Genomic DNA, 23,194 nt, shown 5'->3' with positions numbered 1-23,194 from the left:
ATACGAAGACTTAATTCACTGCTTCGCACAGGAGTTAATAGCAAAAGTATGTATTTTTCATTTCTATTATATAAACTAAATGTTTCTATTCTCTTTTTCACACAAAATTTAATTAGTTTCAAGTTTCAAGTTTAACAAACAACTTACTTGGTTTCAACTTTTTTATGGAACAAGCAGAGGCATTAGTTTTCATAAATATTAATTTATCTCAATTTTGTAGTACATAGACAACAAATAAAGCTTGATGGTCCAAACATGAAATAACTGAATACAAGTTTTCACAAGCCTGCTAGCTTCGTCTGCCTACACATTCGTGTTAGTTTTTTTTGCATTTATTAGTTGGACCACCATAAAGCAAAAGCAAAGCAGATATGTACTTATAATTTCTTTCTTTCCGGGTTGAAGTTTATCAAGAATGGTTTTTGTGAAAGTGTAAAATAAAAATAAAATCCTCCCCCATTTGCAAAAAACTTTAACCAAAACTTATGCAGAAGCCCATATTCAACCGCTATTGGCATTTTGAAAAATCATGAAAACTAAAACAATGAAGCGTTTTTTGGCCATTTCTAATCGAAAATTAACTTTGTTTTGTATCGATAAGGCCCCATTTTATAAATAAGGGGAAGTACTATGTTCAACACATTTTTTATTTCTTTCCCCACCATCTTAACCTATTTTCATTTGTTATTTTAAACATGCTTTTGAGCATTAAATTTAAGTGTTTATATTCACTTACCTTAGCACAACTTTTGATTATAATCATAATCATTTATAGAATACAAAACACAGTTATAGTATCTATCTGGCGCTTTTATGTATATGATAAACCCCAGGCGGTTATCGCAAAACGGGATTTTTTTCTAATAAAAGCGCTGCCCATGTAAACTGCATTTTTCTCGATCGTCAACACAATGTATGAAGTGCTAAGGTTACGGATTAATACGTTTATGTAAAACGTGCGAAAAAGCGTTCCTCTATCGAATTACCGTTCATTTTTTCGCAGTCGCGGTCGCTAAGATAAAATTACCGTCTGCATCTACTCCATGCCGGAACTATCAAACGTCCTTCGAGACATTTATTTAAAAAATTTGTAATATCCGTACCGTCGGTAAGCGATAAAGCTTAACAAATTTGTCATAATCGGAGAAATAAAGAAAATCGTATGTCGATATCGATGGTCGTAATTTGAGTGTTTCAATAGGAAAAACTTTCTTCGAATCGAAATCTGGAAATATTAAATAGTAAAAAAAGCAACTGCGACCCAGAAATCTTTCAATTATTGTTCACTATCAAAATAGCCAATAACTTTTTATTCAAGAAGATTTCTGCTTCGGACAAAGAAAATGTAGGGCATTTTTTTCAATTCAAAACCCGCGGCATGTGCAGACATTTTCGATTTCTTCGTTTTTCCAAAAACGAATTAAGCTTTCTTATTTGATAGGGCAATAAGGGTTGGCTAAGATCTTAAAACAATGCCCTTTCAATCGTGTATTGATCTTTACCCCGCATGAAAAATGCTGAATATATGAGGCATTTTTTTTGTTTATGCATAAGTAGGCAGTACAGGCTTTTCACCCTAACTATAGACACACAAATAAGAGAGACAAACTATTATAAAGCTGTTTTTGTGAAATATAATGTAATGTAAGGACTTAGTGTATTTAACTTATGTTGGAGCACATTGCTATTGCCATTTTAAAAAATCATGAAAACTAAAACCGATTTTTATTGAACTTTGTAGATGTCCACCAAATAGTCCCGATTTATCCCCACTCGACTTCTTTTTAACGGGTTATCTAAACAACAAAATTTACGATAAGAATCCAAGAATCATTCAAATTTTAGAAAAAATAATAAAGCCATTTATACAAAATTTCTAAGAATTATCGGAATCAAGGAGGATTTTAAGAAAAACTGAAGATTTTACCTAAATAACACAGAAAAGAACCTTAAACATACAATGAAATATTAAAATCTTCCTAAGTTTTAATTTCCATTATTTTTTCAGTGTGCTAAGTCATTGTAACTTATTATTGTGTTTTAGGACTTCAATATTAATATTTAAAGAAATTTTTAAACCTTATATCTCCAGAACTAAAGACACAATCAAAACATCACATTGTCAACATTTTTTTGACAACTCCGGCAAATAATTAAATAAAAATGACGAAACCCTTTGGTGTCCTAATAATAGTTGGGTTAGTTGGTGCTGTTGGTTAAAATTTAGGGGTTAATAGAGTAGACGTCGACGAATTAATATCCGCAAATTTTCGATAGTAAAATTCGAGCCTGTAACCCAGGTCAACAAATTTTTGTGACTTGTAAGCAATTGTAAGGAACCAGGGCTTCAATTAACTCAAAAACAAGTCACTTTCCAAATCGTCCAATGCCGCTCCGAAACGTCAACGAGACCTACGCCCGGTCACAGACCACAAGAGAGAACCGAGCTACGGAAAAATCGAAAGTAAAATCGCTGGTATAAACAGAACCAAGCCAGACTAAAATCAAACGTGTTATTGATATTGACCTTTACATATTACAGCATACTACCGTAACAACAAGTGGCCATTACTCAAGTATTACGTTAAAATGCAACAATAACAATCTATTTATACACAGTTTGCGTTTCGCGGGATAAATAATCCGTTTTATATCTCCGCTTCCAGCTAAATTCCATTGGCGTAGTCAGAACGGTGTCGGTTTTTTCAGTTTCTTTAACATCAAGACCATTTTTTCCTCCATTCCCCTGCATTAATATTTAAAATTTTAAAAATTGGAAAAGAACTTATTATTTAACGGCGTTATAAATTCGAACTTGATTAACTAATTTTAATTCTCCTATCTAAGTTAAAGTTAGTTGTAGCGGTTGGTTAGTTGTCATGTGAACTGTAATTTTTATTGTAATCTATGTATTAGTAATTAAAGATGTGGATGTTTATGCCTTTTTAAACATATTATATTAATGTTATAGTGTGAAAATCACAAATTCTCATGAGCTGCGGTTAAATATTATTTAAGAAACTCATTTACAGGCATGTACTGCTTTTGTCCAAGTTAGACGGCCTAAAGAAAGGATAATTTTTTTCCCCAGCTTCTTGGGCTAAATGGTGGGTTATTTTAGAATCAAATTAATGTAAATCTTATTTATTACCGTACTCGAAAATTTTTCAAAACAGTGATAAATTATTATTATTACAAGGAATAATGTGCAACGACAGACCTATTATGCACATTAATACTGGGGACGAAAATGTACAAGTAAAAGTAACAAAATGTCCTCCACAACTGTTTCTAGTTATTGATGTTATTAAACGCAATGCTATTTAAACACAGCCAAGTTTGCTACACACACAATATCTGTAGGTAAACTACCAAAAACTGGTAAAAAATTTATTTTATTTGAGAGGCGTATGAATGCCATTATTTATGAAATATAACATCATTTAATTTTCCGCCGCGGCTTCTCATGGTGGGAAGGATCCGAGTGGTCCAATTTTCAATGACTCTTGCTCATAATTCCGGCTGAAGATTGCTTGACATCTATAGATCGCGGCTTATTGGCATAGACCTACGATTTTAGAAAACCCAAGAAAAAGTCTAGCGGAGTCAAATAGCACGATCTTGGTTTCCAATTTACGTTACCTCTTCGAGAGATAATCATACTCTCAAAATGTTTACGAAGAAGTTCCATCGTGGTGTCCACTGTATGGCAGGAGGCGCTATCCTGCTGGAACCACATGTTGCTCATGTCTATATCGCTCAATTTGGGCCAAAAGTAATTGGTTATCATTGTTCAGTAGCTGTAATGCCCTCGCCAACGTCGTTTTCAAAAAAATAGGAACTAATAACACAGCCACTTCAAAATCCGCACTAGTTACTTTTTGTGGGTGCATTGCTACCTGATGAACCTCGTATGGGTTGGCGTCGTTCCATATACAGCGTTGTCTATGGTTATTAACCTTGAGCTTCTGGGTCAGTTGGATTTTGTATGGATGCAGGCCCAAGTGCCGACGCAAAATTCGTCGAAATTAGTTGAAGTCTGTGAAAGACCAAGTTCCTATGCCTCGGGTTCTCCTGCAAACTTGCACTAACAGCCGTGATCTGTTCGACTGCTGTTTCTTTGACATAGAGGTGTTGGCTGATTATTAACCGAACCGGTCGTCTCAAATTTGGTCATCACGCGTTACAGAGTCAACTTTGAAGAAAAATATAGCAGATGTGATGTACTGAATTGTTGATGATGAACGACGCACTTCATAATCATAATCAAGCGTAAGTAAGATCCCCTCGTAGCCATAGTTGACTTAATCATGGTTAAGTATTTTGAGGCGGTCTTCATGGCACGTGTTTCTAAGTGGCGGCTCGCTTCACTCTTTCGAGGATATCACGATCACGCGAAAGCCAATTTTAACAAAAATAATAATATAGAATAGAATAGAAATATACAATGTTACACACACACACAGACAAAAATTGGAATCAATTTGAGACCTTGACTTCGGAGTTTGACCGAACCTTTATAGTTTTCTGAAAACAGGTCTCTTTGAGGGTGGGCGATTGGTTTTATTTCTTGGCTGTGTAATATCGAGATACATCTGAGATCTTCTACTAGACAAAAGATTTCCATTGATATATAATACATAATAATAATCCATGCCAGAATTGATATTGCTAGGTTAAATTATGGAGCACTTTTGAACATGCAATGGCACCAGTCGGGATAGCGTTTCTGCAATGCGTTCGCACATCTTAAAGGATTTCCAAATAATTTAGTGTCATCGATTTAATTTTGGGATCACATTGTCAATTAATCAAAAATGTTCAAGGTGATCCAGTCCTGAGGTCACCTTGATTTAAACTTCAAAAAATTTTGGTGACAATTATAATAACATCTAGTTAGTTACAAGCATTAAAGATATAGTTGTTTCCTTACTTTTGAAAACCATTTGCAATAATTATAAATATAGGTATGCGAAACCTTTGAATTTTGTTTGATGCTGCTTTATTTTTATTCAGTGCGCTCTGCAATTGAGTATGCAATAGTGGCATAGTCTCTTATAGAAGTAGTTAAGTTAGATCAGGAGCATGCTCAGGCCGAGATAGAATGAGCAGCACTTTAAGAGCAGCAAAGCTGATTTTGGCCGGTATTCTTATTCCCTAAATTAGTGTTCATATTTTTAGAAACAAACACCCATTTACATTAAATAGTAAAAAAGTAATCATAACCTCAGAGTCCCGCCTAGACTGTGGACAGAAGTTTCCTGAATAAAAATTTGTATTCTGCTGCCTATGAAAATAAAGAACCAAGAGATAGTTATTAATTTTAAAATCAAACTAACGAATCACTGTTTTTATAATATTATTCTTTTTATTTATTATTATACATGTGTCAAATGTGTTATTCTTTTTGTTTCTTTGACTTTTTCCATACATTGTAATGTATGACGGGAACAAAAGTAATTCTAATTCTCTATAAAAACTTTGGATTGTTTGTATTATTGCCCAGCTTTTTTAAATCACATACACAGTTTGTAGAGGCCGTAATAACTTGATCCTTTTGAAATCCGTTTTAATCCAATATGATAAAAACAAAAGTTCCTGTAGAGTTATATTGCTTTGTGTATTTTATTGTTATATTTTGTTATTAGTTACAGGTTACATACATTTACTAGTAACGTTTTGTGGTCAGGGAAAAGCTTAACCAATATGAAATCTAAAAGACGTAAGGGAGATACTATTCCACAACCTCGTACGTTATTTTTTCGTCTGCAAAAAAGGGTTACGGTTATAGAGTCTAGAAGCCGACCCTGTGTCGTAGTTCGTCGCGAAAAAAATTCCTGTGCAGAGGCGTAGGGTCACGTGCCGACGTTTGTCAGACGATTCCAAGGTGTAACTGCAATTCACGTTTCAGTTACGTAATCTGAAGACCGAAATCACGTGTGACATTTAACTGGAAAAATAATAAAAATACGGAATAATTACTCGCGGTCGGCTTGTAGAACGACCATTATGATCGCGAAACGGTACTTTTCTTGGGTCGGCTTTGAATCGAACGCCGGTTTTAATTATTATTTGAAAGGAAAATGCATAATATTAAAACGCAATGTCATGGCTACAGGACTCTTCACCGCATTCCAGGTTTAAACGATATATATAAATTTGTCACGGGTAATACGCGAAATTAATTAATCCCGTGATCAAATCGGTTAATAAACGAATCAACCGACACAGTAATAAAAGAAACACAAACATTTTTTAAAAAATTGCAAACTCTGAGGTTATTATAAAATACGATTGGTTATATCTCTCATTACTATTTGTCTATTCCAGGAATTAGCCGAATATTATGTTAACCGAGCAATTCTGTATCTGCATCTCTAATTGTAGAATATGAAGTGTACACCACAGCACTTGGGCCTCAGCAGGCCGATTGTGCTTCCTCCTGGACAGAACACTCAGCTTTAGATCAAGCCTGGATACTCAACGTAGGCGATGCTAGCACCAAGAGTCGTCTCTTTAGACATAATTCGCCATGTATAGCTTTACGTCTAAACGAGAGGTTAGGACATTCGTCCAGAATGTCTCCTACTGCCAGTATTCCTGTTCGTACACCCTGTGCACGGGGGTGCTATTTAAACAAAACCAAACAACATAACATTTTGTGTTTGATATGTAAGCAATGACTTGTAGCCAATGCCTGTGGCCATTTATAGCTTTTTTTTGGACATACTCAGGTATTTTTTGGTTGATGGTTCGGTTAGCCATTTTCTCCTTTATAAACTCTTTAATAACTGACATCATCCAGCCCTCCTGCCAAGGGAGTTAGCGACATGTTTTCCTACGAAAAGCGTGTGCTCCTCAAACCATCTAAGCATCACCACATAGTTTCCAATTAAAACATGATCTATGAAGTATCACAACTACATGTCTGCCAGCTATATTGATGCATGCAATTTTACAAATATACTGGACATTTCAGCCATAGCAATTAAGTTTTTTGCTAATCCTGTATACTCCTTTCCTTTCCTAATCCTTTCCAGCTTTTTGGTGATTTTTCCACGCTTGTTTCCTTCTCGGGGGGAAAGCAATTCCAGATTTTCTTTGGCCCTCTATAACGTTTCATTCTCTGGAGATGCCTTTGGCAAGTGAACCATTTAGGTATCCGAAACTGGGGCAGTTATACTCATTTGCTCTGTTATTTGTTGGTTTTTAGGTGCTTCATCCTTGAAGTTCTTCTATTAATCTATTTATAGAGGCAACATTCGTAGCTTCTTCTCTTTTGCTAACTCTGATCCATAAGTGCCTATTGACTCAAAAACTGTTTTGTTTACTTGTTTTCGAAATTCCTCCACTCCAAAGCAGCAATATCTAGATCATTGTTATGAATAACCACTGTGTTCCATTTGCTTTGATAACTATCCAGCAATTAATAAACCCCTTAACGTCACATTTATAGGCGTTTATAAGTAATTAAATATAATTTCATTATATGAATTTTTATGTATAAAAAAATTAAAAGTAAAAAAAGTAAGGACATAAAAAATACAAATTTAATTCAGTACTTACGTCATAAAGGGCAATATTGAATTTTAGAGGTTGCACCTCCTGCACTATTCTTATAATTGTCAATATTTGTTTAATAGTTGGTATTGGTACTTTTTTAATGCCCATTTTAAAAAATATTTTTGAACTTTGAAATGATAGTGAACGTTAAAAATAAAAAATCTAACTAAAGTCTACATGCAAGTCTGCAAGATGTGTTTGTTTGCAATGTCAAATTTAAAGCGATATTTGTTTGTTTAAAAAAATTACATTTTCTACCATTAATTGCCATTAGTCACTTTCCGCAATATTTGGCGGGCTAAATTTATGAAATGTGTTTCCGCAAAACTTAAGGGGTTTAGGGAGAATTTTGATTTGTAACATTTAATGTAATACTCAGTATATACGATGCGTATGGTGGCACTAAAGCCGTGTTAGAATCAAGAAGAAAAAGGAAATACTATAAATTGAACAGCATAAAATCGTATTCACCGCACGCAAAGCAAATTGTAAATATGTGTCAGTTTTTATTGGATCACTTCAACGTCTATTGAGATATTTCCATTTATATACATTTTATCGTCTTAATGAGATCCAAAAAAACGCTGGAAATAGACAGGTCTAATTTGTACTAGTCAGGGAAACACAATCAACAATCTAATTTATTATTATAAAGCCGTATTATTTTTATTTAAAAAAAAAAGTCAAAACTTTTTTTCTAGTCGATTTTGACTAATTTTTTGTCAAAGTCAATATCATCATTGTTTTAGTGCAAAGCCGTTAAAGTTCCCCAATGTGACCACGAATCCTCAATTTTAGCAACAACAAAAATGTATAGCTGTATATAAGAACTCTGTCAAATGGCCCTAAATGAAATTTCTTGCTGAAATTCATTTAAACTACCTCAAAAAGTCAATAAAACACCACTTTTTCTGGTCGACTTCTATCAACATCTGACACAAAAACTACTTTTTTCACCGATTTTCGTAGTGAACCGAAACGGAAACGTCTAAGAATATATCGATCAAAAGGTAAAATTATGCGTCGACTCGACTATTCAACAATCGCCGGATTGGAAGCCTTTCAAATGGGTCAATGCCAACAATTTAATGCATTTTCATTTCGTTGTTATTAATTATGATCAATTGTAAACCACAATTACATAGCGATCACACCCTCGTACGCGTAGCGAATTTCAAAACCAAGCGCGGCTGATGCAAATCTGCATTAACGCTCCACGGACTTTTATTTTTACGCCTTTCCGCCCGTTCTAGATCTGTCTCGAACGAAAAACATCCGCCATAAAAACTATATAACTACTACGGTAAAAATTGATACTCCTCAGGTGGCTATGATATTTTCGTTGAAACGGGAATGATCTTACGCCTCTTAATTTCACTCTCCATTTTCCTTCTAAACAGCCATCTCCATACAGTTAACTCGTTTTCCCAAAACATTTAACGAAGTCTGAGCATATTTTTAAAAAATATTGCCGTAAAAATGCCGCATGCACAGTTATTCACGATCCGTCAGCGGCCATGTTGGTTGCGGTATTGACAAAAAAACAAAGGCAGTACCAATAGCAATACACATTTTAACTATCTAATCGGATGGAGTGATTCGTCTTAAAAATCTTCTTACCTTGCAGAGAATGTCAGCCATGATCATACGACCTTCAGCATCTGTATTGATCACCCGAACTCTAGCTCCTGATCTCGCAGTTATAACTTCGTCAGGCACATAGCTGTTGGATCCTATGCTATTCCTAAAAATCAAACACTTCGCACAGTAAGGCCTCCTACGTTTTTCTTATTGCCAAAAAAATGCGAAATTACCTCACCAAGCCAACACCGACCACCACTTTCAAATGCTTCGGTCTCAGAAGGTCTACCACCCGCATAAAACCAACTGCTGCAGCAGCCCCGCATTTATCTCTGGACATGCCCAGCATTCCTCCGCCCACTTTGACGTTAGCTCCGCCGGTGTCATAAGTAACACCTAAATAAAAAAAAATATGAATAAAATAATCTAAACAAAATAATTTCATGATCGTCGGAAAAATAAACCAACGAAACCCTACCTTTCCCAACCAAGAAAATGGTTTCTCTTGGAGTCTCAGGTGGATTGTACTCCAGATATACGATTCTGCCTCTGTGTCGCTCGTTTTGATGCGCTGCGCGATTGACAGCTTCGAATAACGGATAATCTTTGGAAAACTCTTTCAAATCGCTTACGGTACTAAGCTTAATTGACGAATTTGCGAAAATTTTCCTGATGTATTCTTCAATCCTTGGCGGAGACATTCTGGGAATTAAACAGATGTGTGTAATTATTTCAGAGTAAAGTGAAAATTAACGAAAAATAAGGTCCACTTTTGGTAGCTAAACATCATTAAAAAACTCATTTTTCTAGATTTAATTTTTGGAGGTAGGTAGAACAATCGTCAAATAAAATTTGCGTTTTTCGGAAATTTGTATTTAATAAACATTCATGTTTAATACTTGTTTAATTAGTTCGCGTGTAGTAGAGACATCTTTTGGTCTATAGCGAAACCAGTCAAGTCTTCTTGACTGGTTTCGCCTTAAACAAACCGGATGTCTGAAGCACCATTCAATAGGTGGCCCTTGTAGTGCAGCCCCTGTCGCCCAGATGGCGCGCATATTAGTTATTTTAATAAAGGATAAATCAAATATGGCAGGTTTATAATATCATTATTACCTTTCTGGGTCTGCATCCCCAATGTCACATGCCACTCTTCTGCCACTTTCTATAATTGTTGCTAAATTGGCTAATATATTCGAGTCGCTGGTTTCCGACCAAATGCCCAGATGGTCTACCTTATTTGCTTTCGACGCGTCATGCTCTCGAACTTGAATTGGCTAGAATGAACATTAGGTAAGTTAGTTTTTAATTAATTTGTTCAAACCGCACCGTGTATAGTGCTTCCAATACGCCCAGTAGAGTAACCAAAGCAGCTTTCTCGAAGCGTGGATGATCATTAAGGAGCAGAAGCGGTTTCCGACTGCCAGCTTTAAGGGCTCGCTTAATTGCTTTGGCGGAACCCTCTTTGAACTTTCTCACGTCATCGTAATCTGGGTCGAAAGAGCCAATTGGATAATAAATCAGCCTTTGCGAACTTTTTAGTAGTGGTACTACTGACACCTCGGATTCAAACGCTTGGTCGTATTTCTTCGCCTCATTTACTACGGGTGCCACAAATTCGGGTAACTTTTGGCTGGGTGCCGATAGCAACACGATGGAATCGTAGTTGACGATTTCCGAATTAGTTGCCGTTAATAATTTCGTTACAGGAGGGTTGGAACTAGAATAGGACAGTGATGAGTGATGAGTCTTCAAAAGAGAAGTTAAACAGATTGTTAACTTTTTTGCATTTTCTCATGAAATAATGTATATATGTTATATTTAACTTACAGTTTTTGTACATTTTGACGTTAGTCACTTGAACAATGTCATGGCGGCAAATTTGAAAAAATCTGTACAACTACAATTTGCTATGCCGGATGAGACCCAGTATAGTATCACGCTCTATTTTATAGGGACATCCCCATGCAGGAATTTTGTTGCAGAAAATTGATCATAGTATTAAAATCAACAATCACTTAACCGAAGGTCAATAATAAATGTATAATTTTGAGATAAAGGGCAGTGAACCTTTGGAATAATTATAAGTTTGTTTATCTTTTATTATTGTTTAATTTAGCCACTTGCGTCGACATGTTCAGAAACAATTCTCCTAAAAATAAACAAAAATTTCTTAGGACTGTTTATCGATTTTTCTTTTCAATCCCCATCGTTTATCCGAAACAAATGAAAATATACATTTATCAAAAATTAAACATACGCTCAAGTGATGCAGTACATCGAAAGATAAATTAGTAATGAAATAAATAACTAAAATAAAAATAGGAAATGCTACCGGTCATAGTCGCTCTTTATATTAGCGGCCTGGCATGGGCATGGTTCTTTAGATTGTTCCATTGGCGATAATTTCGTAGATTAAAATATTTATGGATGAATTATTTCGACACACAGTGACAATGACAAGTGCGTCAAGTTTTAGGCAATAAAGACAAAAAATGTTGGCGAATATTCTTGGAAGCTTATATACGAGACCTAACCAACCAGTATATAATATTTTCTCATATATGATAAATCTAATGTATATTTTCTCAAAATTAATCTTAAGGTTTACATGGAGGGGATTTATGGGATTAGTGCTAATTTTAGAAAGATTAACAGTTACAGTCTAATCAAAAAACGTGGAGAGGGCTTTAATTCGTTAAAACTGCCAACCTATAAGCTCGTTTTTTTAGAATATAACAAGCTATAAAATTGAGTTTCAAAAATATATATAATATGAATATAAAAATCATTTACAAAGTTTATTTACCTATAATCCATTTTGTAAATCCCACTTCTACGCTGATCGAAAAACAACTGATGTCGCGTTCTTTGTTTCCTTTCGGCTACGATTAAAGTAATCACTCTGATATGGACTTTACTTTAAAAATTATTGTAAATAATAAGTGGGAGTATCAGCCAATGGGTATCTACTAAATTTGTAAACTCGATAAGACGTGTCGTCTGGTTTGGATTCGGGATTTGAATTGTGAAGTCACGTTACGGTATAAAACGTCGAGGATTGCAAATAGCTGCTAAAAATGTACACCACGTTTTCGCTTTCCTGCAATACGGATTACACTGTTGTACATGCTGGTAAATTATTTGTCGGTTCCTACAATCGATAAGACGCATTTTCCCTAAATTTACTACTACAATCGGCAACCGTTCATCTGCAAATTACGAATAATCAAATCGAGTTTGACATTTTAATAAATTCAGCAAAGGTATAAATAGTTATAACTAAATTTGATACTCTATCAGCCTCAGATCATTATTATGAGTTACGAGACACGGATATCCGGCAACGTTGTATTGTTTGAATCCTTCAAATCAACGTCCGCTTTTTTATAGCCGTTCCGTGTCTTGTGTCTCCATCTCGCGGATGCTAGCCTAACACGAGCGTGTTCTCTGCAATAGATAAATAATTTACCATCATCTTAAACTGAAACTTACAGTGTCTTGGGGCAGATGGTGCTGTTCGATTGTGTTGTCTTCATTTTTGTGATTATTTACGTCAAGCACGATAAAATAAAAAGTGGCTACAAATTGGGCGGTATTTTTCATTATTTAGTTTATTGTAGAACCATATTTCTAACTCGGTGGACCTGAAGAACCCTACTTTTCAATAATAGTGTTTCTGCTTTTTCTTTGGTTTTTCCCTCCCTACGAGATGCATTTTGATTTTATTTTGTTTAAAGTTTGATTAACCCTGTAGTGCGCACGAATTTTAATTTGTGTGGGGATACCTAGTGTACATAATTGTCATTAATAACTCAAATACACATAATGTTTTTAATACTTCATTTAATACTTACTTTAATGTAATTCTTTATATTTTCATTTTGTGATCTTATCTATAATTTACGCAGTATAGACTGTAAAAAAATGTTTTGTTGTGATTTGGGTCAGCATGTCTTTTTGCCATATTTTTGCGAAATCCGACCGCAGTACGCCTGTAAAAAAGTAAAGTATGCAAAGTACGCAAAATGGTGACTAAATGGTTACAAAACTTGCTTAATACCACAATTTGATATAAAACATGCGTACAGGGTTTATAATGCCCAATTTGAAATTAAAAAAGGATTGAGAACATTTTATAAGTTCGACTATAAAGTTTTCAAGAATATTGTTTTTCCTTAATACTTAGATTTAATTGTAGCTTTGACAGATAATTTAAAATATTGTTACCTATTTTTCGAATTTTATTATTTATTTGTAAGTAGATTAGACATGATTCAAAACTTTTTTTCCATATATGCTTTGACGTACATTATTTCTTTTTATCTCTGTAGATGATTTTGACTTTATAACCGTAGTATATTGATTAATTCATCTATTACAGACAAATCTTGGTGGTAAGTGTGAAAGTCATTACGTAGAAAACAAATAATTTATTTGAAAAGAAAATCAAATGACAATAATAAATAAATCTTTAACAGCACTCAGTCGTATTATTTCCAGTTACGGCCGACTAGTAGATGAACCCACCGTAGAAGATCCCGGATAATACGCGGAATAAGCCAAACTTTGGGCGTCGCTATTGGATCCGGTCCAGATCCTGGAGTACGGTCCTCCACTATTGGGTTCCCATCCGGAAGGTTCGTACGAACTTGGTGGTGCAGTAGTCGGAGCGGGTGGTCCGTAGAGTGGATTTGGAGGCTCAGCTGGTGCCATAGTCATCATAGGCATCGGCATTCCTAAAACCAAACCATCCTAGTTTCAGATGGATGATGAGGAAACCCCTTTGGTTCTTACCGGATTTCGCGCAGAGCTGGTAAATGATGAACCCTAATACTAGAACGATCGCCAGTTTTGACAAAATCAGAGCCTTCATCGCTTTCAAACTGGCGAGAGCAACGAATATGGGCATAAGCAGTTTCATTTTCAACTTCAACAGCAACAGGAACGGCAGCAAAAGTTTCTTCTTCAAAAGTCCACGTGCTGCGATACAGGAAGAAGTGATGAGAGGTGTGTTGCACGAGAGACTTTGAAAACTATATCTTTAATTCTTTTCTGCTCTGTTATATATCAATAAGAATGTTAGGTAGGCGTATCTCTATATCACGGAACTGGTTTTGAGCAGCTGAAAATCGTTGACCGCTTCAAACGAAGAGGTTTCATTTAAAGTACACAGTCGTGGTTATTAGTGTCCATTTTAGGGGAAATGAATACTAATTACTGATAATTTGTGAAAATATAGTGGTAATCAGTGGAAAGGAAATTGTAGATGGGAATACTTTGTGTTAATTGGTCGTGCAAAACACTTCTGACTCTGAAGATGGGTTCTGTAGTAATATTAAAATATATCGTACTATAAGATGTTGTTAATATCTCTTTTTAAGGGTCAGCAGTTTGATATGATTAATGTGCAAAAACAAGTGAAGTAGCTAGAAGATGAATCGTTTTCACTTAATATAGTTGAACTTATTAAATATAAACAAAAACTATAAATGTCGGAAAGAGTAATCAGAGGAACTGTGGTAGAAATGTATTTTGGATGTATTTAGGGGAAATTGTGTGGTAATCGTCTTACTCTGAAGATAGGTTGAGAAATATCCTGAACTTAGGTTCTGTAGTAACATTGAAATATGTCATATCCTATGTACTACTATAAGATGTTCACAAGAAAGTTTTAATGAAATATCTCAGAAATGTAAAGGGTTGAAATGATAAAATTTACCCAAAAACTATAAAGGTCTGAAAGAGTCTTTATAACCTTTTTTGAGACTTCATTATGCAAAGAATCAATAAACTGTGTTTTTACTAATTCATTTCACTAAATTAGATTAGGGTTGTTAAATTCATGTTCTAATATGGGAAGAGTTCATAAGAAAATTTTTTATGAAATATCTCTGAAATGTAAAGGGTTAAACTGATAAAATTTACCCAAAAACTGTAAAGGTCTGAAAGAGTCTTTATAACCCTTTTTTGGACTTCATTATGCAAAGAATCAATAAACTGTGTTTTTACTAATTTATTTCAATAAATTAGATTAGGGTTGTTGAATTCACGTTCTAATATTGGAAGAGTTCATAAAAAAGTTATTAATGAAATATCTTCGAAGTGTAAATTGTTGAACTGATAAAATTTACCCAAAAACTGTAAAGGTCTGAAAGAGTCTTTATAACCCTTTTTTGGACTTTATTATGCAAAGAATCAATAAACTGTGTTTTTACTAATTTATTTAAATAAATTAGATTAGGGTTGTTGTATTCATGTTCTAATATTGTAAAGAGTTCATGAGAAAGTTATTAATGAAATATCTCTGAAATGTAAATTGTTGGACTGATAAAATTTACCCAAAAACTGTAAAGGTCTGAAAGAGTCTTTATAACTTTTTTTGAGACTTCATTGTGCAAACAATCAATAAACAGTGTTTCTACTAATTTATTTCATTAAATTAGATTAGGGTTGTTGAATTTACGTTCTAATATTGGAAGAGTTCATAAGAAAGTAATTAATAAAATTTACCCAACAACTATAAAGGTCTGAAAGAGTCTTTATAACCTTTTATGAGCCTTTACTAATTTATTTCAATAAATTAGATTTGGGAAGTTGAATTCATTTTCCACCGATTGTAGTACTATTAGTAGTATACTAATATGACTGAAATGGCTTCATTACATTTCAAGATAAGTTTGTCTATTGGTGTCTATTATTATTATTATTAGATTAAATGTTCTTTAATATGCGTGTGATGAATATGTTCCAGAATTTATGCCAACCACAGCAAAAAAGAGATAATGTAAGTGTCATTTTGACATTCTTAAAATATAGGTAAATAAATAAAAAATTTAAAAAAGTTTTCTTTGTCTATTGTTATTTACTTATTATTTATGTGGTCTTTAGTGGTAATTCCATTGGTAATTCCTAATCGAAGTTGTAATTCGTTGTACAGAGCTCCAAATAGAAATCCCCATCTTCTTCAAACGTCAAACGTCTACTTACATTCGTTAGCATTTCCATCTACGGCGACATCCAGTCCGGTGACGGGATTGTACACAATGTCCGTACTATCTGCAATGGCGTGCGGTACCCTCAACCTGAACTCCTGAGTTTGCAAAACTCTGGCGGCCCTTTTAAATATGGCGGCGTCGATGTTCTGAAAAAACAAACCCTGACGTATCGACTTAAAGGTCTTCGCGATCGCTACCTTCGCGTTTCTGGCATCGCTCTGGATATCCAAAACGTTATCCAGGTATTCCAGAACGTTCCGTTTGACGCACATCATATCTCCGCACGTGCCCAACACTTTGGAGACGAGTTCGTCTCCGGAACGGGGACCAAAGTCTTGCGCCCCTATCGTCCCTATAACAGCTAAAACCGCCACGAGCCTCCACATCGTTGTTCACCGATTGAAAAATCACTATTCAATGACACTTTAATTGTATGGGTGCAGTTTTATACGACATTTTTTACGGGGTCAATTTCGCATTGCGCTCCGTATACTGATTAGGCTAGGATACCCAAATAGATGAAATCGAATTTATGGTTTGGTTCCGCTACGCGGATCCGGTGTATCGATTGGGATTCCGTATGCGTCCGATGTTCGCTTTTTAAATATGTTCCGAATTTTTCGGGTACGTCAAATTAAAATTTGTCCGCGTCTGTTATTTTTGATTTACGTTCTACGGACTCAGATAAATCGGGCAGACGCTTTGAATGCCAACAAGGTCTTATTAAGAAAATTGAATCTCCGTTTCGAATACCTGAAAAGAAATTTAATTTTCTTCATTTTTTTTTTAAGGATCACCTAAAAGTGGTCCGTTTTTAAATGGTACCGTTCAGTAGGATCGAATTAAATGGCCTTCTGTAGCTGTATGCAGGAAATTCGTCCATAGAAGCATGTATTTTTAAGATACGAACAGATATAAACACGTGGTCTCCAATGTCTCGTTTTTTTCTATATAATAGTGTCGATTTCTGAAAGACCATTATAACAACTTCAGGAGGTGGCAAATCCAACACTTCTTGCTCTTTTGATTTGGTTTTTCGCCACGTTTTGGTCCCTTTAATGCCGTTTAAAACTAATTTATGTTGATTAAAAAAAGTTGCTTTATTTCGATTTCTTCAAACTAGAATTTCTCTAAAGTGGTTGACCCTTTCCACATTAAGATAATTGAGGCGTCGGAGAAATGGTAAAAAGCAGAATGGATCCAAATACATACAGAAAACATAATAGAGAATAAAATATGACTTCATACATACATGAACTAATTCCACCATATATATTTTTACACCCGGCGATAGATTTCATTATTTTTTAGACATAATATTCAGCGCATGTCTAACTTCAAAAAGACTTTCGTTTCTGTGCCTCACGTTTTACCACTTTTACAACACTTTTATAGCTATCACAATAATTTTAATTTACAATCCATTTTAAAATATTTTTTCAGGGCATCATGGAATATGTTACCAGAACAGAAGACATTCAAATATTGAAGATGAATTGTGTCAGCATTCAATAATGTTATTTACTGCGTATGAGAAAATAGTGCTTCTTTTTTGCGCCACTAAGTTACTCTTGCCCTTCAACGAAAACGAGGCGCAAATGTCAAGGTTATGTCACAAATAATGACAAATTAATGGCTATCTAAATTAGACTGTTGCATCTCTACTCGCAGCCTTTCTTCAATTTGTTGTTTAAACAAAACTGTAGATAGACAGATAGATAGATATTTATTTCGCTTTTCGATACTACATATAACACATAATTAGGATATTAAGCACGTAACATCACATTACAATACAGTGTTTAAACAATACATTTAAAACAAATCATCTACTGAGTAGAGACACCTATCAGTTAAAAAGCTCTTAATTATTTTCTTAAACACAGATAAACTATCAGTTTCTTCGAAGCGTTTATAGAAATTTAAAACTCTGTTATATATTTTCGAGCCAAAATAGCTTGGGTTTTGTTGCCCGATATGCAGTCTAGAGAATGGAACATCCAAGTAATCTCTTTGCCGTGTGTCATGTTCGTCACATCTCCTATTCCACCTTTTCATGTTACTTTTGACGTAAATCAAAACGGAATAAATATATAATGACAGAAGTATCATGATCTGAATTTCCTTAAATGAATCCCTACGTGAATGTTTACTAGTTACACGCATCACGTAACGAAGAGCACGTTTTTGTGCTTGGAAGACCCGTTGTGCACTAGTGGCTAGACCCCAATAGATTATACCTTAACCTATCACTGATTGGAAAAGCCCATAATACGCTAGCTTTAAAACTTCAACTTCTCCAATATTATTAAGTATGAGCAGGAGCTTAATTTGGGCAATATGTTGTCGATGTGATGATTCCATGTGAGTTTGTTGTCAATGTGCAGACCGAGAAACTTAGTAGCCTCCACGTTTTCTATAGAACGTCCCTCTAAGAGTATTTTTGTGACTATTTCCATAGCCATTGACTTAGGCCATAATACATAAATTAAATAAAACAAAATGCCATATAAATGCTTAATAAACAAAGTTTAAAAACTTGTTTATCGGCAAATATGTAATCTATCTACAATTAAGATGTCATATACTACTCAAACTTTTAAAGATGAAATTTTGACTAATTTTAAGATACAAAGTTCATATGTACATCGGCCCGCAATGGCTAATTTGCTTTTTTCATTCTAGTTTTGTTCAATAACGTGTCAATTAGACGAAATTCGAGATATTGTGCGTATTGATGACGAGAAACCTTTTTTTTTTTAATTTTAGAGGGCGCCACGTACGATGTCGTTCTTGAGTTTAATTAACCACAACTTTGCGTGTCCCACTGTATGTCACATTTGACAAGTCAGACCTATCGTCTTTATTTTACATAAACAAGGAACTCTTAGTATTTGTCGTTGAAAACAGCTTTGTTTAACCGAAACGGGTTAGAAATTACGTTCGAATTTTTTTAGCTTAGATCATTCCGGCTCGATGTCCTAAAAAAACTATTGGCACAACTAAATCCAGTTTTTATTACGGCTCATAAAAATTTCCTTTTTTGAACTTTCCCAATCCTTGATCTGCGAAGCTATCTACCTACGTACATGCCATTGAAAACATATTGATTTAACTAAATATACTTTAGTCTGAAAATTTATACTTTGGACATTGAGAACGTGAAATGTTATTGAATGAGTTTTTGTCGTGTTACTGTTTTTCTAACATGATAAAACAAATCATAAAATATTATTTACCGATTTGATATTATCTTTTTTTTTAAATTGTTTATGAGTTTCCCTAATTTACCCTTTTTCGATTTCTTGTTCTATGTATTTTTTTCTTCCTTACTTTCAAATTTACCAACTTATACACCAACAAACAACAAATTTTTGAGAAGTCGTCAAGGGTAGGGCAGTTTTAAGAATAATGCTGCACTTCAGTCAAACAAAAATGTTTTAATACGTACATAATTTACAATAAATATTTATCAACAAACATATCACTTCTCCGGCGTGTAAGCACTGTAGGCTAGATTTTGGGCTTGATCGGACCTGTAGTGTGGATCCCAGTGGTCGTGATGGCCATGGTGGACGTGGTCATAGTCGTGGTCGTGGTGTACCACGTGATGGTCGTGGTGATCGTGGTACAGGTGGGGATGAACGTCGTGAATAGCCTCGTGAATTATAGTAGGTGGATGGTAATCCGCAACCTACCAAAATAGCAGTGCAGATATAATCCGTCCAGCATTTTTTGTTTACTACTTACTTTATGGCAGAATTTCCAAACAGCCAGTACGACTGATACCACGAAAGAAACAAACGACAGTTGCAAAGCGTTCCATGTTTTAATACCGAGAACACCCAAAGCTAGAGGGATAAATGTGATCGCTTTGAGTACCAGAACCACAAGGATCGGAGTTAAAATCCTTCGTATGCGTTTTTTCTTGCTTCGACCTAAAATTGGACTCTCTGTGACATATTCTGCTATTTTACCTATCATTTCTAACCGTCGACGTCTTCATCGGAAACCATTCGCAATTTTACACCAAATTCATCGTTGTCCAAGCTCCTGCCGTCCAAAGTCACCGTCGACGCTATTAGAGGAACTTCCAGGGATATTTCGTGAGATTTAAAAAAGTTTTCGATACTATCTTCTGGCGAACCGTCTAGTTGTCGAGCGGATTTGGTAGGTATTTCTATCACGCTCACATTTCCTCCGATCTGGAATTACAAACATTTTTTTGATATCAAATAAAATGAAAGATACAAAAACAAGTACCTGCAAGATTTCTTGAATGTCGCTGGTAGTCAAACGTTCAACTCCTAAAGCAAAGCCGCAGGTGAAAACTACTACGAGTGTTGCTGCGATCACAATGGCCATTTTCGCTAATACTACGATATGGTCAAAACCTAATTATTTATATCAACGTCTTCCTTAAATGTAGTGGTGGTATACTTTGGCCGTAGAGAGTGAGATTCCGAATTCTTTTCCGATCACCCTGACTGAATATTAAACGAGTGCTTTATTTACATGCGGATTGCACGCACACGTGCGAGGCTAGAATTTGGAGCGCTGAAATCGTTCATCGAGGAAATGTATTTTCGCAAAAAAGGTGTCGATAGTCTCCAATTTTTCTTTAATCAAATCAAAAATGCATGAAATTAATATACACCATCAACAACGTAATAAAATTAGGTATGCAAAAAAGTGAAAGTTGTTGTTGATTGTTGTTTTTTAATATGCTATTTAATTTTTTTAGTTAGATCCTTTCTTAAGCTGTTTTGAGGTGTCCTTGTTGGAGGTTTATTGTAAAAGACAACAACAAAAAATGTAGGTAGAAATGAAAGCTCCATGTAAATCTTATGATACATCTCGCGTGTCCTTGATGAAAGATTAATTTTTCCAAGCACAAGCTCGAGGATAGGAGTACTAGAAAAACTGCATTTTTAAAACCATTTTTATTGTAACGAAATAAATAATCAACAATCACAGCTGGAATATCGCTCATTGTTTATTGGGCGCATATCCACTGTAGGCCATCTGCATGCCCTCAATGTCATCGGATCTCGCGGCTGCGTAGTGATGAGGATCCCAATGTTCGTGGATGATTTGAGGTGGTGGCGGATGATCACCGCTAACCTTGGAACACAACTTCCACACCGCCATCGCCAATGTCGTTACGAAGGAGATGAACGAGAGTTGGATAGCGTTCCACGCCTTGATCGCGAGAATACCCAAGGCTAGAGGGATGAGCGTCATCGCTTTGATGAGGATGAATACCAAGATCGGGATGAAGATCTTCTTGATTTTAGACTTTTTGCGTGCTGAAAAAGAATCGATAAAATTGATTATATCGGCAAAGTGGTTAATTTACCTTGAACTTCGCTGTCCGCGTCAAATTTAAGTTTGAAATCAAGTTCTTCATTGTCCAAGTTTCTTCCGGCGAGTGTGACAGTGGAACCTATCAGGGGAATATCGAAAGACACCTCTTTGGACTTGATGTAATCCTCCAGGTATGTTTCGAAGGTCGGTTCTTCAGCGCTACTTCTACCAGAGTGCGGGATGACAGAGAGGTCATCCGTGACCTTAAGCAGAGAAACAATGATTGGTTGGTGAAGACCAAGTTTTCTCAGAAGACGCAAAAAGCAAATTTAAAATAAAAGCGAATTGAATTTTACAGTATTTTTTTTTTTATAATTTTGCATTTGCATTAACGATTTTGTTTTGTAATATAAATAGAGGATCCATTAATTAATAACAAAAATGAACAATTGTAAATAATACATAGCTCTAAAAAAATTAAATAAAAAACATAATCAAATTTTAGAAAAAGGATCAACGTTTAAATGTTGTAGGTACATGTACAGTACTTGGAGGTTATCCCGCGCGGAGCTGTCAATTTTCGGGGCCGCACTGCACAGTGGAACGAACAAAAACACGATGGCACAGTACTTCAGCATCGCGCTGGACAATATGGCGGACGATCGGTAAATGAAAAATGTTCGAGCCCCCTTTAATATTTATACCGCTATTAAGGTGGCCGAAATATGCCGGTAATAATTTTTGATCTCGTAAAGGATAACGCGTTTGATTTAGCGGAAATCCAAAAATGGCTCCAACGATTTGCTTGACGTGGAATTAGTATGCAGCCGCTAGAGCGACCGCTACACGAAAGTATTTGTTGTTGATTTCGTTCAGCAACGAAGGCACTAGGTTAAAATTTGAAAATTTTTTAGGGCGACTGACGGGAAATGCATTTTTAATATTAATCGAATTTTCCTACTGAAACAAACGAATTGATAGAGGAAAATGATGTTGACTATGTAAATCTAAATAGATTTTTGAAACTATTATCCATCTGAACATCTACAGCAGATCAAAAAAGAACTTAGATAGGCCTAACTATCTGAAAAATAGTGAGCTTAGTAATAATTCTTTTATAGACCCTGTACGTCAGATTCCTAAGACTGTTGATTTTGATACTATTGCCAAATACCTCCATACAACATGTACATCAGCAAAATTTGTGCTCGGACAAATAAACGAGAAGAAGGTTGTTAGGGCTATCTCGGGATCAAAATCCAATGCACATGGCGCACAAGAAATGCTAAAATTTTACTGTCCAACAATACTGCTTATTTTTTCAATCTATTAACTAGTGGAAGATAGCACAGGTTACACCCTTACCAAAAATGAGTGACCATAACAACTAAATTGCAGTCGGGAATTCGCCAAAGGTGTAGTACGGCTACGGATTTGCTCAGAGTTTTGGATGACATTCTCTCAGCAACAGATAAGTGAGAAACGCCGGATTTGGTTTTATTAGACATAATAAAACTTTCGATACCCTCAATCATGTGTCTGTGTCGAGTTGGAATAGTAGGGATTCAAATCTAATACTGGATGATAAATATCAGCTATTTTCGATAGACAATATGCGATAGAAGTCTCAGGACTATTGTGTAACAGCAGATATGTCGAGTTGCTTTGTTGAGTTCAACAACCAAATACAAATTTCTTTTTCCCGGTCTTCCCTTTCTGTAAAGCCATTGGTTCATCTCAATTGC

The 23,194-nt window shown here is 35.2% G+C and overlaps 4 protein-coding genes across 4 annotated transcripts in view; all 4 read right to left on the bottom strand.

Annotated features, from left to right (window-relative positions):
* Positions 1 to 12,252, bottom strand: part of LOC132703508 (putative aminopeptidase W07G4.4) — a 40,594-nt gene extending 28,342 nt beyond the window's left edge. The window contains exons 1-6 of the mRNA XM_060672820.1: positions 11,954 to 12,252; positions 10,474 to 10,864; positions 10,261 to 10,421; positions 9,623 to 9,846; positions 9,378 to 9,540; positions 9,184 to 9,307 (exon numbers count right to left, since the gene is read on the bottom strand). Of these exons, the coding sequence (XP_060528803.1) occupies positions 9,184 to 9,307; positions 9,378 to 9,540; positions 9,623 to 9,846; positions 10,261 to 10,421; positions 10,474 to 10,864; positions 11,954 to 11,964 (1,074 nt within the window). The 5' untranslated portion in view covers positions 11,965 to 12,252. The remainder of the gene's footprint in view (positions 1 to 9,183; positions 9,308 to 9,377; positions 9,541 to 9,622; positions 9,847 to 10,260; positions 10,422 to 10,473; positions 10,865 to 11,953) is intronic.
* A 1,359-nt stretch (positions 12,253 to 13,611) lies between these two features.
* LOC132703509 (uncharacterized) lies at positions 13,612 to 16,719 on the bottom strand. The gene is made up of 4 exons (XM_060672821.1): positions 16,340 to 16,719; positions 16,135 to 16,288; positions 13,942 to 14,127; positions 13,612 to 13,883 (listed from the first exon to the last, which is right to left on the bottom strand). Exons 1-4 carry the CDS (start codon positions 16,526 to 16,528, stop codon positions 13,648 to 13,650), a joined length of 765 nt encoding a protein of 254 aa, XP_060528804.1. The 5' UTR covers positions 16,529 to 16,719; the 3' UTR covers positions 13,612 to 13,647.
* A 2,907-nt stretch (positions 16,720 to 19,626) lies between these two features.
* On the bottom strand, positions 19,627 to 20,507 carry LOC132703208 (uncharacterized). Its single transcript, XM_060672334.1, has 4 exons — positions 20,406 to 20,507; positions 20,134 to 20,347; positions 19,893 to 20,080; positions 19,627 to 19,836 (listed from the first exon to the last, which is right to left on the bottom strand). The coding sequence occupies exons 1-4, from the start codon at positions 20,505 to 20,507 to the stop codon at positions 19,627 to 19,629; spliced, it is 714 nt and encodes a 237-aa protein (XP_060528317.1).
* A 592-nt stretch (positions 20,508 to 21,099) lies between these two features.
* Positions 21,100 to 22,101, bottom strand: LOC132703882 (uncharacterized). The gene is made up of 3 exons (XM_060673399.1): positions 21,998 to 22,101; positions 21,502 to 21,712; positions 21,100 to 21,451 (listed from the first exon to the last, which is right to left on the bottom strand). Exons 1-3 carry the CDS (start codon positions 22,085 to 22,087, stop codon positions 21,132 to 21,134), a joined length of 621 nt encoding a protein of 206 aa, XP_060529382.1. The 5' UTR covers positions 22,088 to 22,101; the 3' UTR covers positions 21,100 to 21,131.
* Between the last annotated feature and the right edge of the window lie 1,093 nt (positions 22,102 to 23,194).

The sequence above is a fragment of the Cylas formicarius genome, unplaced genomic scaffold (genome assembly GCF_029955315.1).
Source record: "Cylas formicarius isolate icCylForm1 unplaced genomic scaffold, icCylForm1.1 PGA_scaffold_6__28_contigs__length_40554024, whole genome shotgun sequence".
Classification (NCBI taxonomy): Eukaryota; Metazoa; Arthropoda; class Insecta; order Coleoptera; family Brentidae; genus Cylas; species Cylas formicarius.
This window is presented reverse-complemented; position numbering and strand designations above follow the sequence as displayed.

Bases quoted from the DNA above. Each gene is read 5' to 3' on its own strand.
- LOC132703509 (XM_060672821.1), bottom strand. From the start codon at position 16,528: ATGTGGAGGCTCGTGGCGGTTTTAGCTGTTATAGGGACGATAGGGGCG. The intron at 16,289-16,339 runs GTAGCGATCGCG...TTGTTTTTTCAG, and splicing joins GCGATGCCAGAAACGCGAAG to AACATCGACGCCGCCATATT. The intron at 13,884-13,941 runs GTAAGAACCAAA...GTTTGGTTTTAG, and splicing joins CCAGCTCTGCGCGAAATCCG to GAATGCCGATGCCTATGATG.
- LOC132703208 (XM_060672334.1), bottom strand. From the start codon at position 20,507: ATGGCCATTGTGATCGCAGCAACACTCGTAGTAGTTTTCACCTGCGGC. The intron at 20,348-20,405 runs GTACTTGTTTTT...TTGTAATTCCAG, and splicing joins ACATTCAAGAAATCTTGCAG to ATCGGAGGAAATGTGAGCGT. The intron at 19,837-19,892 runs GTAAGTAGTAAA...CTATTTTGGTAG, and splicing joins TTTGGAAATTCTGCCATAAA to GTTGCGGATTACCATCCACC.
- LOC132703882 (XM_060673399.1), bottom strand. From the start codon at position 22,087: ATGCTGAAGTACTGTGCCATCGTGTTTTTGTTCGTTCCACTGTGCAGT. The intron at 21,713-21,997 runs GTACTGTACATG...TCTCTGCTTAAG, and splicing joins CCGCGCGGGATAACCTCCAA to GTCACGGATGACCTCTCTGT. The intron at 21,452-21,501 runs GTAAATTAACCA...ATTCTTTTTCAG, and splicing joins CGCGGACAGCGAAGTTCAAG to CACGCAAAAAGTCTAAAATC.